This window comes from Crocodylus siamensis, chromosome 1 (assembly GCF_052110815.1).
Source record: "Crocodylus siamensis isolate JL-2025a chromosome 1, ASM5211081v1, whole genome shotgun sequence".
NCBI classification, from domain to species: Eukaryota; Metazoa; Chordata; order Crocodylia; family Crocodylidae; genus Crocodylus; species Crocodylus siamensis.
In genome coordinates this window covers 129,201,189-129,217,188 of record NC_143395.1, presented here as the reverse complement: position 1 = coordinate 129,217,188, position 16,000 = coordinate 129,201,189, and the positions used below count along the sequence as shown (strand labels likewise).

Sequence of the window (16,000 nt, the reverse complement as noted above, 5' to 3'; positions counted from 1 at the left end):
CATATAATAGAAACAAGGGCTGCTTGCAGACATGGGGGGAAAAAGACCCAAACCCCCCAAAATGGCACTTTAAAACTCAGCACATTCCTATGCCAAGCCCAGTGCATGCCCAAAAGAGGTAGTGCCTTAATTAGATCCTGCTTTTCCAACACCTACAGATCGAGCACTTCAGTGCGGCTTCTTTGGTGTTTATCTAATAACCAACTGAATAAGCCATCAGAGAAAAACACCAAACTTCCTGCTGAAGTGCCCAGTCTATACAGATGCTGCAGAGCCAGGTCCAAGTAACATGCTGCTGCTCCCAGTAAAGTAGAATTCTCCCACCACCACCCATCAGTATCCAAGAAGGCTGATGGCCCCTTGTGAATCAGTAAGTCAAGCTGGCCCTGACAATCTGCACCCCAGCATACTCAAGGAGCTGGCAAGCGTCATAGCCCAACCCCTGGCACAGATCTTTGAAAACTCCTGGCGCTCTGGTGTAGTGCCTCAAGACTGGAAGAAGGCCAATGTGGTGCCGATCTTCAAGAAAGGCAGGAGAGTGGATCCGGCTAACTACAGGCCCATTAGCCTGACTTCTATCCTGGGGAAGATCTTAGAAAAGTTTATTAAGGAGGCCATCCTTGAGGGACTGGCCCAGGCTAACATCCTAAGGGAGAGACAGGACGGGTTTGTTGCGGGTAGGTCTTGTTTGACCAATCTCATTTCCTTCTATGACCAGGTGACCTATCACCTGGACAAGGGAGAAGAGATTGATGTCATATATCTTGACTTCAGAAAAGCTTTTGATCTGGTATCCCATGATCACCTCTTGGCCAAACTGCCCAGTTGTGGCCTTGGCTCCACCACGATCCGCTGGCTGGGAAATTGGCTTCGTGGTCGGACCCAGAGGGTTGTGATTGATGGCAGTCACTCATCGTGGTGCCCTGTGACCAGTGGGGTCCCTCAAGGCTCTGTCCTGGGACCCATCCTGTTCAACATCTTCATTAATGATGTGGACACTGGAGTCAGGAATGGACTGGCCAAGTTCACCAATGACACCAAACTTTGGGGCAAAGCATCCACGCCAGAAGATAGGCGGGTGATCCAGGCTGACCTGGACAAGCTCAGCAAATGGGCAGACGAGAACCTCATGGTGTTTAACACCGAAAAATGCAAGGTTCTCCACCTTGGGAGGAAAAACCTGCAGCATCCTTATAGGCTCAGCAGTGCTACGTTGGATAGCACTACAGAAGAAAGAGACTTGGGGGTCATCATTGACCACAAGATGAACATGAGCCTGCAATGCGATGCTGTGGCTAGTAAAGCGACCAAAACGCTGGCTTGCATCCATAGATGCTTCTCGAGCAAATCCCGGGATGTCATTCTCCCCTTGTACTCGGCCTTGGTGAGGCCGCAGCTGGAGTACTGCGTCCAGTTCTGGGCTCCACAATTCAAAAAGGATGTGGAGAAGCTTGAGAGAGTCCAGAGGAGAGCCACGCGCATGATCAGAGGTCAGGAAAACAGATCTTATTACGATGATAGGCTGAGAGACATGGGACTCTTTAGCCTGGAAAAGAGTAGGCTCAGGGGATGATCTGATGGCCACCTATAAGTTTATCGGGGTGACCACCAGGATCTGGGGGAACGTTTGTTCACCAGAGCGCCCCAAGGGATGACGAGGTCGAACGGTCACAAACTCCTGCAAGACCGTTTCAGGCTGGACATAAGGAAGAATTTCTTTACTGTCCGAGCCCCCAAGGTCTGGAACAGTCTGCCAGCGGAGGTGGTTCAAGCACCTACATTGAACACCTTCAAGAGTAAATTGGATGCTTATCTTGCTGGGATCCTATGACCCCAGCTGACTTCCTGCCCTTTGGGCAGGGGGCTGGACTCGATTTCCCGAGGTCCCTTCCAGCCCCGATGTCTATGAAATCTATGAAAGAAAGCAGGACGTAGGACCCACCGACTCCAACATGTGAAGAGGCCTGATAAAGGGAAACAGCATCTCTCTCAAGGTCCCATTATCTTATTAGCCAGAGGCAAATAGAAAAAAAACAAAGGCCTTGTCCAAATATGGCAGCAAACTCTTAAACTTGTACTAGCAAGAAATTATTTTACACTAAGTTAATTTTGTTTGGGTTACAGGTATAAACTATACTAGCAAAAAAGTCCTTTTGTCAATACAGTTGCATCTACAGCTAGGGTTTTTCCTGGTATAACAACGATAATTAGGGTTGAGTTGAGGGTGACTTTATTTTAAAACCTGCCACAGCTATCATTCCACCACAACACCTCATAAGTAAAGACCAAGTCTTGGCATGCCTAAGCAGTGTCTAGAGAAACTCAGCAACGTCCTTCTCTTTCTGCAACATAAAAATAGATTTGAAATACATATTACTGAAGTTAACTGCAGCCAACTACCACTTCCAAATACTGCTTTAAGTATCTACTTACATATTTACTTATTTTATGCATAGAATTTAAGAACTATACTATGGTAAAAAATGTTATAATTTGCTGTTTGGGGAAAAAAAAAAAAGAAGTTTAATTCTACTTCTAGAACCGAAGGCAATAAATATGAAAATTGAAAGAAGAAATCAATACATCTCTTTTGTATTGAGAAACCTCAGTCTCTCAATCTTAATCATTTTTGTATCTTCACACTCAGTCTGTAGAATCTGATCAGAAAAATGTAAAATAAAAGGTGTTTAATGGACAAGCAATCAGCCACTGTAAAGGTGGAAGCTTTCAGGGAAATAAGAAATGAAAATCTACTACAAGAACAAAATTAAGTTGGAAAATTAAGAGTGAGGTCTTTTGGACCTAAAAGGCATTGATAACAGTCAAAAGCTCTTCTTACTGAACAGATTTTGTGCTAAAAATGTAATGAGTTTAATGGGATTGTTTTTAGAAAGGTTCTGCTACTGTAACTATTTGAAATATGCTGATGCTTACAGTAGAAAAAAGCATAATACTCTTAATATTCAGAATTATGGGAATATCTAGGTTTCATAAGTTTGGTTTTAACATATACCTTTGCTTCCAAATATACATACATGTTGGCAAGTCATCAAAAACATTCTGAAACAGACTGACAGTTTCATGCCATCTTTATCTACAGGAAGACCATAATACGTTTCAAAAACTTTTACAAACATTTGCCAACATTACAGTTGTCAACTTCTGTTTTCACATACCCTCCCCAAAATGAAAATGATTAGTTTACCTGAAGAATGCACATACAAACAGCAGAATTTAAAAAGGATTCATGACAAGTTTTAACTTATGGGGGAAAAAAAAAAGTTACTGAAAAATTAAAAATACCATTTTACATGTTCCAAACAGATACCTCCTGTGCTCCAAGAGCTTAGAATTTGAAATAAAAAGCAAATATAGCCTGGAAGCAAGGGAAAATACAAGCACAGTGAAGTGACTACTTGAAAATAATTTGTTGATGCTTTGCTTTTAGAGGTTTCTAAATAATTTGTGGGATTCTTTTTTTTTTTTTTAATTCTGTATGACTATTATAGAGAATGTATTATGGGATAGGGTGAGGATGGAATGGATAAGTGTAAAGCAAATTACAGACCAAAGCGATATTCAAAGAAGTGAGGGAAGAAAAGAAATGCAATTAGGGTGCTGGTGCAAGGTTCAAGTCAGGAGATGCTCTTGAAAAGCGATTTTTTTTAATTTAAAATATTTTTATGATGCACGTCCTCTCCATAAATGAAGTGCAAAAATATAATCATCAGAATTTGCATTGTGAAATTGCTAACTACAACTAAAATTGATTTACTGGTGTATAATATCAACATTTTTAGTTGAAAATTCTAAATTAAACAAATTATTGACTACACATATTAGAAGTTTCTTTTAAAATATACCGTGCTGTAAAGCATCACTACACAAATCCAGGAAAAAATACTGTAGGTGTCTTGAGTAAAATAATGGTAGGTACAAAGATAGTTTTCATTCCTTCACGAGTACTGTGCATTAGGAAAACATGTTTGATGTTCTGCACAAAATCCACATGGCTAACAACCATAACACTTCTCAAGAACTTACCTTTTTTTTGTCCCTCATTGAGCCCTTTCCTCGGACCATTATCTTGCATCCTGTTTCTGCTTCAAGCTGTTTAGCTGTTAGTCCTCTGGGCCCAAGGATTCTTCCAACAAAATTAAACTGAAACGGAGAGGGCAGAGGGGGTTAATTTCTCTAAAATACAGTAATCAAAGTTATTTTAAAAAAAAATATCAAGAAAGAAGTACCTATAACTAAAACAAACACCTATTTGAAAGCTTCCACTAAATCCCTAACAAAAAACATGAGATAAAAGGGTTAGCATTTGTGAATTTAGTAGAGAAGATATTTGTCCGATCATGAGGCTGGAAAGCAAATTTCAGATTTCTCAAGCTCATTTTCAGTTTACCAATTTATCTATAGCAGGGGTTGTCACCCTGCACCATGGGTGCCAAAAGTGTCATAGGCAGCATGTGTGGTGCACGGCAGATCAGGGAGGAGGAAGGCAGCACAGCAGCAAATATGGCAGGGGACACAGGGCAGAGAGCATGAAGAGCAGCAGGGAAAACGGCACGGGGGAGAAAGCAAAGCAGCAGATCGGAAAGGGGAAGGAGATTGGAGTGAGACTCTGGGAGGGTGCAGGGCTTAATCTGTTGTATGCCTGTCCAAAAGGTGGGTTACACTAATCTCTAGAAACCCTCATTCTACAATGCCTTTTCATCTCAACTTATTAAACATGTTGTATATATCAAAATTGTACAGACTGACCTATTTCTGTGTTGAAGTTGCAAATGAAAGTCACAAACTGCTTCTGAATACATCTTTGAATTTTTTCAAGCAATACAAATAAACAAGGTATAGCAGATATATGAAAACATTTAAACCAGCACTGGTTACCAGAATGAGATTAAATTAACATGGAGTTAAGGAAGTTAACAATATTTTAACATGAATACAGGTATACTATAATGAGATTAAAATATAAAAAAAAAGATAGATAAAAATGCTGAACATTGAATTCAAAGGAATCTTAAACATATGACAAGGGAATGTCAAAAATACTTAAGCTTTCTCTGTAGCTAACCAATAAAACTCACAATTATGATTACCATATTCTCTTACATACCACACACCCCATTATAAGAAAATGTACTTTTTGGGAAGGCTGGACAAAGAAAAGACAAGATTTTGCCAGAGCTTTGGCTGCATATACAGCAGAGACAAACCCTCCTTTTCCTGATCAAACAAGCAAAAGCTACAATTTTAACTCTGTCACAACTACTCAGCCAAAAGCTGAAAACGTAGTTCCTCTTGAAGACTAGACTCCATGGGCAGATCTACGATTTTGAAAGGAGCTAAAGAGCACTTTGCAAGATTGTGAAATAAAAGGCCAGGAGCAGGTAAACTGCAAATTATTCAGAAGAACTGCAAGGAAAGGATAGCTGGAGTTGCAAACACCATTCAAAAGGAGAGTGGATCATAAACTGAGTACTGAGTGAAGAGCAATTAGCAGGAATCAGGTAGATTATGAGCCACAATAAACAACAAAAACCTTCTCCCTAAGCACTGCCTACAAAGAATGCCACTGCTGCTATTCTAGGTAGAAAATCAGCTTCTCAGTTAAGACATGCCCCAAGCTCCATGTCTCAAAGTGCTCGTATTTGTCATAAAAATAAAGACCACAAACAATTAAGAAATCAAAGATCATGGAGCACAAGTGTAATGAACATGCCATTACAAATTCTCAAACAGTCCACCATATTTCACTACTGAAATGTATTTAAGCCTCAAGGACATCCTCACAGAATTTCTGATAGGCGAAAAAGTTATACACAACTGTAATTAAATTAGCACCCAAAATGTTCCAAGCTCTTGGACAAAGGATGTAAAGCACTAAGCCAATGCACACAGAAGCAAAGGAGCTTCAAGACCGCTACATTACAGCCCTGAGCAAAAAAACTGGTCAAGTGTTCCCACACTTGGTTACTACAGTCACTTCTGCCATATTTTCCAGCTGTTTCCCGTAAGAGACTAACATAGCTTTGACTTAACCTAGCCAGCATTGAGGTTAATTTGCCTTCCTTCAAACACAAAGCTCAGCAAGAAACTTGGGAAGCCAATTACCTCAACCAGCCAAGTTATACAATACAGAAAATAGTTAAGCAGCATCAGTGTGCTGAAGATGTTACAATCCATACTTACTGTTACCACTAACAGTCTTAGTTTATACATTTAACTGAAAGCAACAACAGCACACAGGGTACATAATGTAACATAAGGGGCATATATAATCATCCAACATCACCTCTGGACAATGTATGCAAATCATTACTTGCAGGTATGACTGCACCTTACAATGCCAATAAGATTCGACTCACTAAAAGGAAGACACACTTGCTAAAAATCTGAATGTAAACAATTTAGAGGAAAGCAATCACAAAACTAAAATTCACAATTGAAAGGAAAGATGCAAGAAAAAAAAAAGCAGTGCAGCTGGAGAATAGATTTCAAAAAGCAAACTTCAACAAACTTCATGATTAGGCAGGAAGTAGTAATGACAGAAATGGAGGGTAGGACATTTAGCAGTTTCTAAAAGAGACTATGGCCCATTTTACACTACACAGTTTTGCCCTCAGAAATCAAGTTTAAAACGCTTAGCATTAAGTTTGCAGGAACAGTAACTAGCCTTTGTAAAAGTTTGGGAAAGAAAGATCAGCAATCACCTATGAAAATTTTGGTTTAGGTGACTTTTCCTGTCTTACACTGGAGCTCTAGGGCAGATGCAAGAGAATCCAGTTCTTAACAGATGCACTGAAATGCCTTAACTATACCAAACCATCCTCTCTCTTTCTGTTGTCCTCCGACACATTCACTATAAACTTTTCTTTTCCTGCAATAATTGAAGCTGGGGGCCTGTGGATGAGCTACTAAATGGAGAAGATACTTTGCTAGTGGATTTCATATTTATTTGCCAAACAACATAGGGTTTGCAAGTTCAACTACAGGAGGATAGGGGATTGTTCTTTAATGATTACAAATACTTCTGTATTTCCCCAGAACATCCCGTCTCTCTTCTGCTCCCACTTGCCCATGGCAACCCTACAATTATCTTGGGCATCTCACTCTTCTGAGTAAGTGAAGTTACTTCTTCCTTTTCCAAAATGTCTAGGTACCAGAAGGTATTCTGAGTACAGAGAGAATTCCTCTGCTCTCAGTTCTGGTATCCAGCACTGCAGCAGCTCAGAAAAAAAAATCTGCTCAGAGAAGGCCTGGAGCATATGCCAGTTTTGTGGGACTGAAATATACTGTGTAGAATATTTAGACATTTTGACACTAAGCTCTAGAAACCACTGCTGAATGTGTACAAATTGCATTTTTCAGAGGCCTACAGGTCTGCCAAACTTCATGAAGATGCTAACTTCACCACACCCAGCCAGTCAAATTTCAAATCATGGAGAGTATGAAATCTGCTTAAGCTTCCAAAAGAAATACAGGGTTTTTTGTTTAATTTTGGACATGGGCAAATTATGTTCCACTAACTTCTCTCTCTAAAAACAGTAGAACCATTTAAATGTCCAAGAAAATACATCCAGAGGCAGGCACCTGGCACAGTTCAACCTAAACAGTTAAAAGATGACAAAGTGAAAAACAACAGAATACAGCTTTTTTATAACACAGACCATTCGGCAACCTTCATTTTTGGCATTGCTACCTGCTTAGCTGAAAGTAAGCTATAATGTTAATAAGTTCTCGCTAAAATGGTTGCGTCTTAATGCCACAAAGATCCCATCTAGGATTGTTTGATGGATTATTTATCACTTTGCAATGCTGATGAAATATACAAGGAAGAGATGCAAAGTATGGTAACCACAATGAAAAGGCATGTAGAAAAAAATTATCCTGAAATATAAGATATTGTTCAAATCATTACTCTTTGGTGAGTTACTCATTTTAAATAGTAGAGCTATGGCTGTTAGATAATCCTGAATCACTTGCTTTCACCTGCAATACTTAAAGCAGAGCAATTTATGTACTTAATTAAAATGGCTTTCTATTTAAATGGTTTATAAAGTTAGATGTTTTCTATTAGAGAAAAAAGATGGCAGTGTGGGGGACTTTCGTAGACGAAATGAAGATGTCTAGCCATAGGCAGGCTTTGAGATATGAAGTGCTGAACTTGCCAACAGCATTCAGTGACCAACTCTGGCAGCCTAATTTAAAAGACTAAACTGATCTATGGGGTAGTGGGTTGTAGCCATGTTGGTTTAAAGACACAGGCAGACTAGGTTATTTGGGTAATGTGCTATTTTTTTTCTAGACCAAATAAATAGTTGGAACAAATGTACTTTGCAAGCTTTTGGGCACAAACATCCACACACATACATGCCCCTCTCCTCACTGAAGACATTTTTCCATGCACTTGATATTTAAGAACTAATCCATTTAAACTATGGGAATTGAAGAAACATGTTAACTTTTGTGAAAGTTTTGACTTTTCATATTCATAGCTAAAACATTTGATTGGAGTTGCAGAGTCTTTGAAGCAGACAACTCAAAGTAGTGTAACATTATAAAACCTTTTGACATGACATTAAAACATGAGAATTGTAATTCCTAACCAGATGAAAATAAAGAATTTAGAATGGATGAGGTTCTATTTTACTTATGGTGTTTTCTACCACTGAGCTTCTCCTGTTTTTTTTAAGCCCTGATATATCAGAAATGAACAGACACCTCTACCATCCTTACAACTTCATCACCAGGGATCAGGATTCTCCGTTCACTGCAGAAAACACAGAATTTCTCCTTTAACAGAGAAAAACATGGATTTTCTCCTTTAAAAAGGAGAAAATAATGACTCCCTCCTTTAAAGGAGGAAAATGAAGACAACTGCAGATTTCCCCTTCCAGGCTGGCAGAGTTCTAGCCTACAAGGAGCTGTTTTGGGCCAGGGGGAGCATGATCAGAGACAGGGGGTGCCACATTCATGTGTGCATACACATAGCAGCCAAGCAGTAGTGGAAAGTAGCTCCCACAGCACCCTCCAGGTAAGTCTATATGAGTGAGGGAGCACAGGTGACAAAGTGGAAGCGGGCAGGGGGGCCAAGACGATGCAGCGGGGGTGGGGCATGTGCCCCCTGAGATTTTTGTGCCCGCACTGGCAGGCTAGGGGGACTATAGTGAGGGGTAACAGCATGGGCAGGGGCAGAGCACCAGCATAATAGATCTGCTCAGGGCCAAAAAAGCAAGGGGGAAGAGATGGAACATGACAGCTCCAGCTAGACCCACATCCTGGTGAGTGAAGGGGACATGGGGAGCTCTGCTTTTCTATGATAAAAAAAACCAAAATCAAATACCAAAACATATATATTTAGAATTTATTACAATGATTGAGGCACTGGTAGGCTTCCAAACTGCTGTAAAATTGTAAATATATCAATAAAAGATTGCAGTCAACCGATAGATATCAATAGATAGATATAGGTGTTTCATTTTAATTGTAGGAAAAAAAAATGGATGGGGGGGGTTAATTAGAGAATTTAGGATTTTTAAAAACAGAGAAAACCAGGATCCCAGCATCACTGAAGCTTTCTTGGACCTCAAGCAGCTAAAAATATGCAAATACAATCAATTCACAATCTAAGAAATCTATAACCATTATTTAGTCTCAATTAACACATACGCTGTTACAATTCTGAAAAGAATTTAACAAAAAACTGCAGACACAAGAAAAAAAAAGATAACGTGAAACTACAGTCAGCAAAAATGGATGAAGCAAGCATTCATTTGACCCCTTTCTTGCCTAGGGTCTCCTCATGAAACACAAGCATTAAGGTCTAAGTACACACGTGTTGGATGTTAATGGCAAAATCTTCAGCTGGAGATTTACTTGAGTGGCACATTGATGCTAATTATGAATTGCTATTAAGAATCTTAACTGTACCAAAACAAGTTTGCTTGGTGTAATATAAAATCACTACCTCAAAAATGACAACAATAACCAAATTATGGGAAAACATAATTTGGCTGCTTCCATTCAAATACATTATTATTTATTTAGAAAAATATAAGGGAGATATTCCCAAATTTTAAAAAGTTAATTTTCCCTTTGTTGACTGATGAATCCTATAAATCTACACAAAGTTTAGAGGTAATGCTGTGGATAGTAACACTTCTATTAAGATGATGTTTTTGCAGAAGCTTTTCAAAGCTGAAACAATATTTAAAGATGCATCACAAACTGTATACACTACAAATCTAGTACTGTACAATGCAAATTGCATATGGAGCAAAGCATTTTATTATACTGATTTACTAGCCCTGAAAGTTAAAAGGACCAAGTCCGCTGCCAAATCTACTACTCGTGTTATTTTTTTCTTGCTTAATATAGCTTCTTGCTCAAAAAGGGGAGAGGACGGAGAGGAGAAGGATAACTTCTGGTTTCAAATTTAGAAAAGTTACTGCCTTACAAGTAACACAGATCTAAACTCAAATAAAAAGAAATAGGGAAAACCTCATTTGCAGATGCAAGTAAATTTTTTCTATGCTATTCGCCCTTTACTACCTTTATCAGGGACATTTTCTCAGGGAATGAGAAGTGATTCTTCAGGACTGGCATGCACTATTACTACTGTAGCCCAATTGATTTCATTTCCCGACACACAAAATCGGACATGCCATTCTTCTAGCCACAAGCTAAGACATTCATATTTTAGTTGCTGTTCTGCTATTAACAGAGGGTTATATTTTTCTCCCATTTGTGGATCACAGACAGACTGGACACATCAGTCTTGTGCTGCTAAATGACTACATTCATTTACAGAATAACATCAAAATTAAGCGCTAATTTCTGGGATGTTCCAAGCCTTTATCTTCCAAGATTAATATCCTCACCAAAAAGGGGAGATGAATGGATACCCGTTTCTCTCCTACTCATTCAATTGGCCATGTTTACTGGTTTTCCACAGCTGAGGTTAATAGAGAATACCCACTGGCCATGGCAATCCTCTCAGAAAGCTGAAGAGGCAGCAAATTTCCTACTACTCCCTTTGCCTAAATTAGTTGAGAGCTATTTCTTCACTCCTGTAAAGGGACTGAGCAAAGAGCTCAAAAGACTACTAATGGAAAGACTGCTTGAGCAGCAACCAAGTGAACTGGTGATCTTAAGTGCATTACTAAAGTTGAGTTTACATCACGAAAAGCCACAGCATCCAAAATGTCAATCCCTTGGGCAGTTTCATCAGACAGACTTTGAGTCTTGGGTCTCTTAAGTCTATATGCTACAAAGTTTGCTGGTATAGTCGTGTCAAAATTAAGCAACCCAGGTTACAATTATGCCAGAGAAGAAACCCTGTAACTAAGCCAGCCTACATTCACTGAAGCAGTTTTGCAGAAACAACGCTAGTTCCAAAGAGTGTTCATTCTTTATAACCACAGATTCTCAGCAGCCCAACAAATCCTAGCACCACATGCAATATCTGTCTAGCAGGTCCATGGCCTGCCTCTCTCCTCCAGACTTCCAGGAGGCCATGACCCTTGTCCTCACTCCTCCCACTCATCACTCTAGGGTGCATGTCTGGCACTAAAACTCGTCCCACCTGGCTCACTAACTGACACAGCCGCACTGCTCAGCTCAGCCTTGTCTTTCTTTGTGGACACGATAAAGTCCATTCTGCCCAAAAAACAGAGAAGGAATTTATCTCTCAGGCAATGCCAAAATTATCTGTTCCCATTGCATCCACCCTTCTAGCATCACTAGGCTGGAGGTGGTTTCTGCCCAGTTTTAAACAAAGGACCTCTGCAAGACAGATAAAATAATCACTACACTACAGAAACCCAAGGTACTACAGAAAATACAAGCCTACGAACCTCACTTCATAAATCTACTGGATACAAAAAATAATGGACTAAATATAGACATTAGATTTATGGCACGTTATACCTGCCTAACATCTGATAACCCCAGATAACATCTCTACATTTTACCAGCTAGTTTATCACCAGGTCAACATTTCTCCCTTCCCACCTACCTGTCTCACACACATAGTCTCCCATAGCCTCTGATCCTCACTGCCACGCATTTGCTTTTTCACAGGCTTGCATTCTGCACGATGGTTTTTACTCCATCCAGAAGAATACAAAACAACAGCAGATTCTTCATATGCCTGAAAAGGGGTTGTGCCCGAAAACTTGCAAAGAATAAATTTTTCCAACTATTTAATTGGTCTAATAAAAGTTATCACATTTACCCCAAGAACTTTGTCTGCCTAGGTTGCTGATCAGGAACTTGTTGTGTTTGGACTACTGTCCAGCTCCTTCCAAAGTTCAAGTCCTTCAAAGACAGGGCAAGGGAGAGATTCCTTAGCATCTCTCCTGTTGCAAAAGCAAGCTGCAGACCACTATGGGGGAGGGATGGCTGGGAGGTCTGCATGTGCCCGGTGCAGAGGTTAGCTGCTGTAATTTGTAAAAAGTCATGCACAGGATGCAAGAGTCCCCTTTGCACCCCTTCTGAAGTGGAGCCAGCATCAAAGGTCCCCATCCATCAACCTCCCACAGGTTGACAAGGCTGGTGAATCAGTGCCAGCACCTGCTGCATAGCCACAGACACTTCCTGCATGGCTTCCCCCACTGTGGATTTACCTATGCCAGACTGGTTGGGAGAGCTGAAAACTGTATCGCTAGGGCCTCAGTTATGTCCACATGGCCATATGTGGCACTGTGCTCTGCTGAAGCACAGGCTGAATAAGTTCTGTGAAGAAGCACTGCCAAGCTTCGACTCTGTACAAGCAGGTATTTGGGGTACACAGACCTGAAGGAATTCCAGGTCTTCTTTGTTTCCCTAACCTACTCTTTCCATGCAAGTTCCCCTAGTTTTATTAAAATTCATCCCTTGGAAAGAAACACAGCCTTAACTGTAGACCTACTCTGCTGGGTCCACCATTTATTCAGAAGTGAATCAACTCATGATTACAGTTACTTTTTATGGTGTCCTCAAAGTTCTCCAAAACCAAATCAAAATAGACTTATGTAGACCAGGAAGCAAGGGGAGCACAGGCAGCAGGGATCCCCTCTCTGTGTGTTGGGTGGGAGAGTGTAAGCGGATACCCTGGAAGTAAAATTGCCAGAATAAACTGATGCGGGGGGGGGGGATGCTTTTCCTCCGCCTAAAAATTGGCACTGTCCTCTGGAACACCACTAAGCTCACTACTAAGTACACTGAGATCTCAGCACACCAGCCTCTTGGTTGTGTAATAGCAACAGTAAAAAGCTCTTGCCTTGCTCTGCAGCACTCTGGATGGCCAGGCACTTGAATATATATACATATCTGACCACATTTCTGTGATGCTGCAAATTTCCCAGAATTTTTTAGTGCCGAAAATGAGCACCTATCTATACCCTAAGCGAACACTGGTGCTTTTGTTCAGGGAAGTGGTACAGCTATACCAGCAGAGGCTTCCTGCCAGAACACACTGCATCTCCACTAAGGGTAGTAAGACACAGCTATGCTAGCATAATGACAGAAGCAAGCACTCTTCTACAATAGACAGACAATAAAATTAAACTAGCTTAGCAATGCAAAAGATAATTCTAATCATTTACACCAGAACTGTAAACAGCATGGAAGAAACCTACACTGTTATTGTTCACATTATTGTTCTGAGCAATACTTTCAATATGGCAACTCAACGCATAAAATAATTTTAAAAACATACAAATTGAGAAAATTGTGATTTCCTTCCACCACAAAGGTGATCACTATTATATTTTTGCTTTTTTAGAATTATACACCTTTATGATCTTTTTATATTATTCAAGGAAAATCAAAGTCCTTTTTTAGATATATGGGGAGCCGGAGGAAAAGAAAGGGCAACATTGGACCCCTGCTAAACCAGATGAGGCAACTGACAACTGATGCCCAGGAAAAAGCAAACTTGCTAAATGGGTACTTTCCAACAGTTTTTCATCAGCCCCATGGGACGGCCCTACCCACTATGGGTCAGGGAGGCCCAGGCGAAGGAGATTCCTTGCCCTCCATCGAAGCTGACCTCATGAAGGAACACCTTGACAGGCTGGATACCTTCAAGTCAGCCAGCCCTGATGGGTTACACCCAAGGGTATGCAGGGTACTGGCGAGCATCATAGCTCAGCCCCTGGCACGCATCTTTGAGAGCTCTTGGAGCTCTGGTGAAGTGCCTGATGACTGGAAGAGGGTCAATGTCGTGCCATCTTCAAGAAAGGAAAGAAAGTAGATCCAGCAACTGCCTGCCCATCAGCCTGACCTCTATCCTGGGGAAGGTCTTGGAAAAGATTATCAAGGAGGCCATCCTTAACAGACTAGCTGAAGGCAATATCCTGAGGGAGACCCAGCATGGATTTGTTGCAGTTGGGTCTGGCTTGACCAATCTAATTTCCTTTTATGAGTAGGTGACTTATCACCTGGGCAAGGGGGAAGAGATCAACGCCATATACCTCGACTTTAAAAAAAGCCTTTGATCTGGTATCCCACAATCACCTCTTGGCTAAACGACGGCCTTGATGTCATCACGATCCACTCGCTGGGGAACTGGCTCCGTGGTAGGACCCATAGGGTGTTGGTCAAAGGGAGTCAATTGTCTTGGTGAGTTGTGACCAGTGGGGTCCCACAAGGCTGTCCTAGGGCCTATACTGTTTAACATCTTCATCAATAATGTAGACATCGGTGTCAGAAGTAGACTGGCCAAGTTCACCGATGACACCAAACTCTGGGGTAAAGCATCCACACCTGAGGACAGGAGGGTGATCCAGGCGGATTTCGACAGACTCATGAAATGGGCGGACAAGAACCAGAACCTGATGGTGTTCAACACCGAAAAATGCAAGGTTCTCCACCTTGGGAGGAAAAACCTGCACCATGCTTATAGGCTCAACAGTGCTACACTGGTTAGCACTATAGATGAAAGGGACTTGGGGGTCATGGTTGACCACAAGAATAACATGAGCCTTCAGTGTGATGCGGCAGCTAGTAAAGTGAGCAAAATACTGGCCTGCATCCATAGATGCTTCTCAAGCAGATCCCAGGACCTCATTCTCCTGCTGTACTCGGCCTTGGTGAGGCTGCAGCTGGAGTACTGCGTCCAGTTTTGGGCTCCACAATTCAAAAAGGATGTGGAGAAGCTTGAGAGGGTGCAGAGGAAAGCCATGTGCATGATCAGGTCAGGAAAACAGACCTTATGATGAGAGGCTGAGATCAACAGGGCTATTCAGCCTGGAAAAGCACAGGCAGGGGTGATCTGATGGCCACCAATAAGTTTATCGGGGTGCCACCTGAGGCGGTTCAAGCACCCACTTCGAACGCCTTCAAAACACATTTGGATGCTTATCTTGCTGGGATCCTATGATCCCTGCTGACTTCCTGCCCCTGGGGCAGGGGGCAGGACTCGATGATCCTCCAGGGTCTCTTCCAGCCTATATGTCTATGAAATCTATGAAATCTTGTTATTATAAGCTGATGTGTATTATAAATTATTCTAGCACTGTGATATTTTGATAAATCAAGAACATTTAAAGTCTCTCACTGTTTTGCCCTTAAGTCAAACAATAACTAAACCTGAATTTCTAAATGAACCCCTACTCCTTGTTCTCAATAGCTTCTCCAGAAAAAAAGTGCTGGGCTATGCAGATAAGTAGAGTGCACAGCGGTGAGAGAAAACCAGGAAGAGTCTATATCCTGTTTCTAAATGCTGCAGCATTTGATACTACTCCAACTGTACAAACAAAAAGAAATCTGAAGTGACTTGGTTCTAAGTAGGCATGGGTTAATTATAACATGCAATTTATCCATTGAGAAAGAGGGCTTAACATATGTGTTCCCATAGAGATTGATCTAATCTACATTTTTTCCACTTGAGACCATTCAGAAAGTGGTACAATGGTATCAGTCCTGTTCAAACTCTAAAATCACTAATATGTGACAAAGATTTTTTACTGTTGAATATGACTGAACTCTGGATACAACATATTTG

The 16,000-nt window shown here is 41.0% G+C and overlaps 1 protein-coding gene across 8 annotated transcripts in view; it reads right to left on the bottom strand.

The window, feature by feature from the left end:
- The window catches only part of QKI (QKI, KH domain containing RNA binding), a 286,861-nt gene that overhangs the window by 154,688 nt on the left and 116,173 nt on the right, over nucleotides 1-16,000 (bottom strand). For all 8 annotated transcript variants that reach the window (XM_090042693.1, XM_090042701.1, XM_090042710.1 and 5 more), the window contains exon 3: nucleotides 4,045-4,161. In XM_090042693.1, the coding sequence (XP_089898819.1) occupies nucleotides 4,045-4,161 (117 nt within the window). The remainder of the gene's footprint in view (nucleotides 1-4,044; nucleotides 4,162-16,000) is intronic.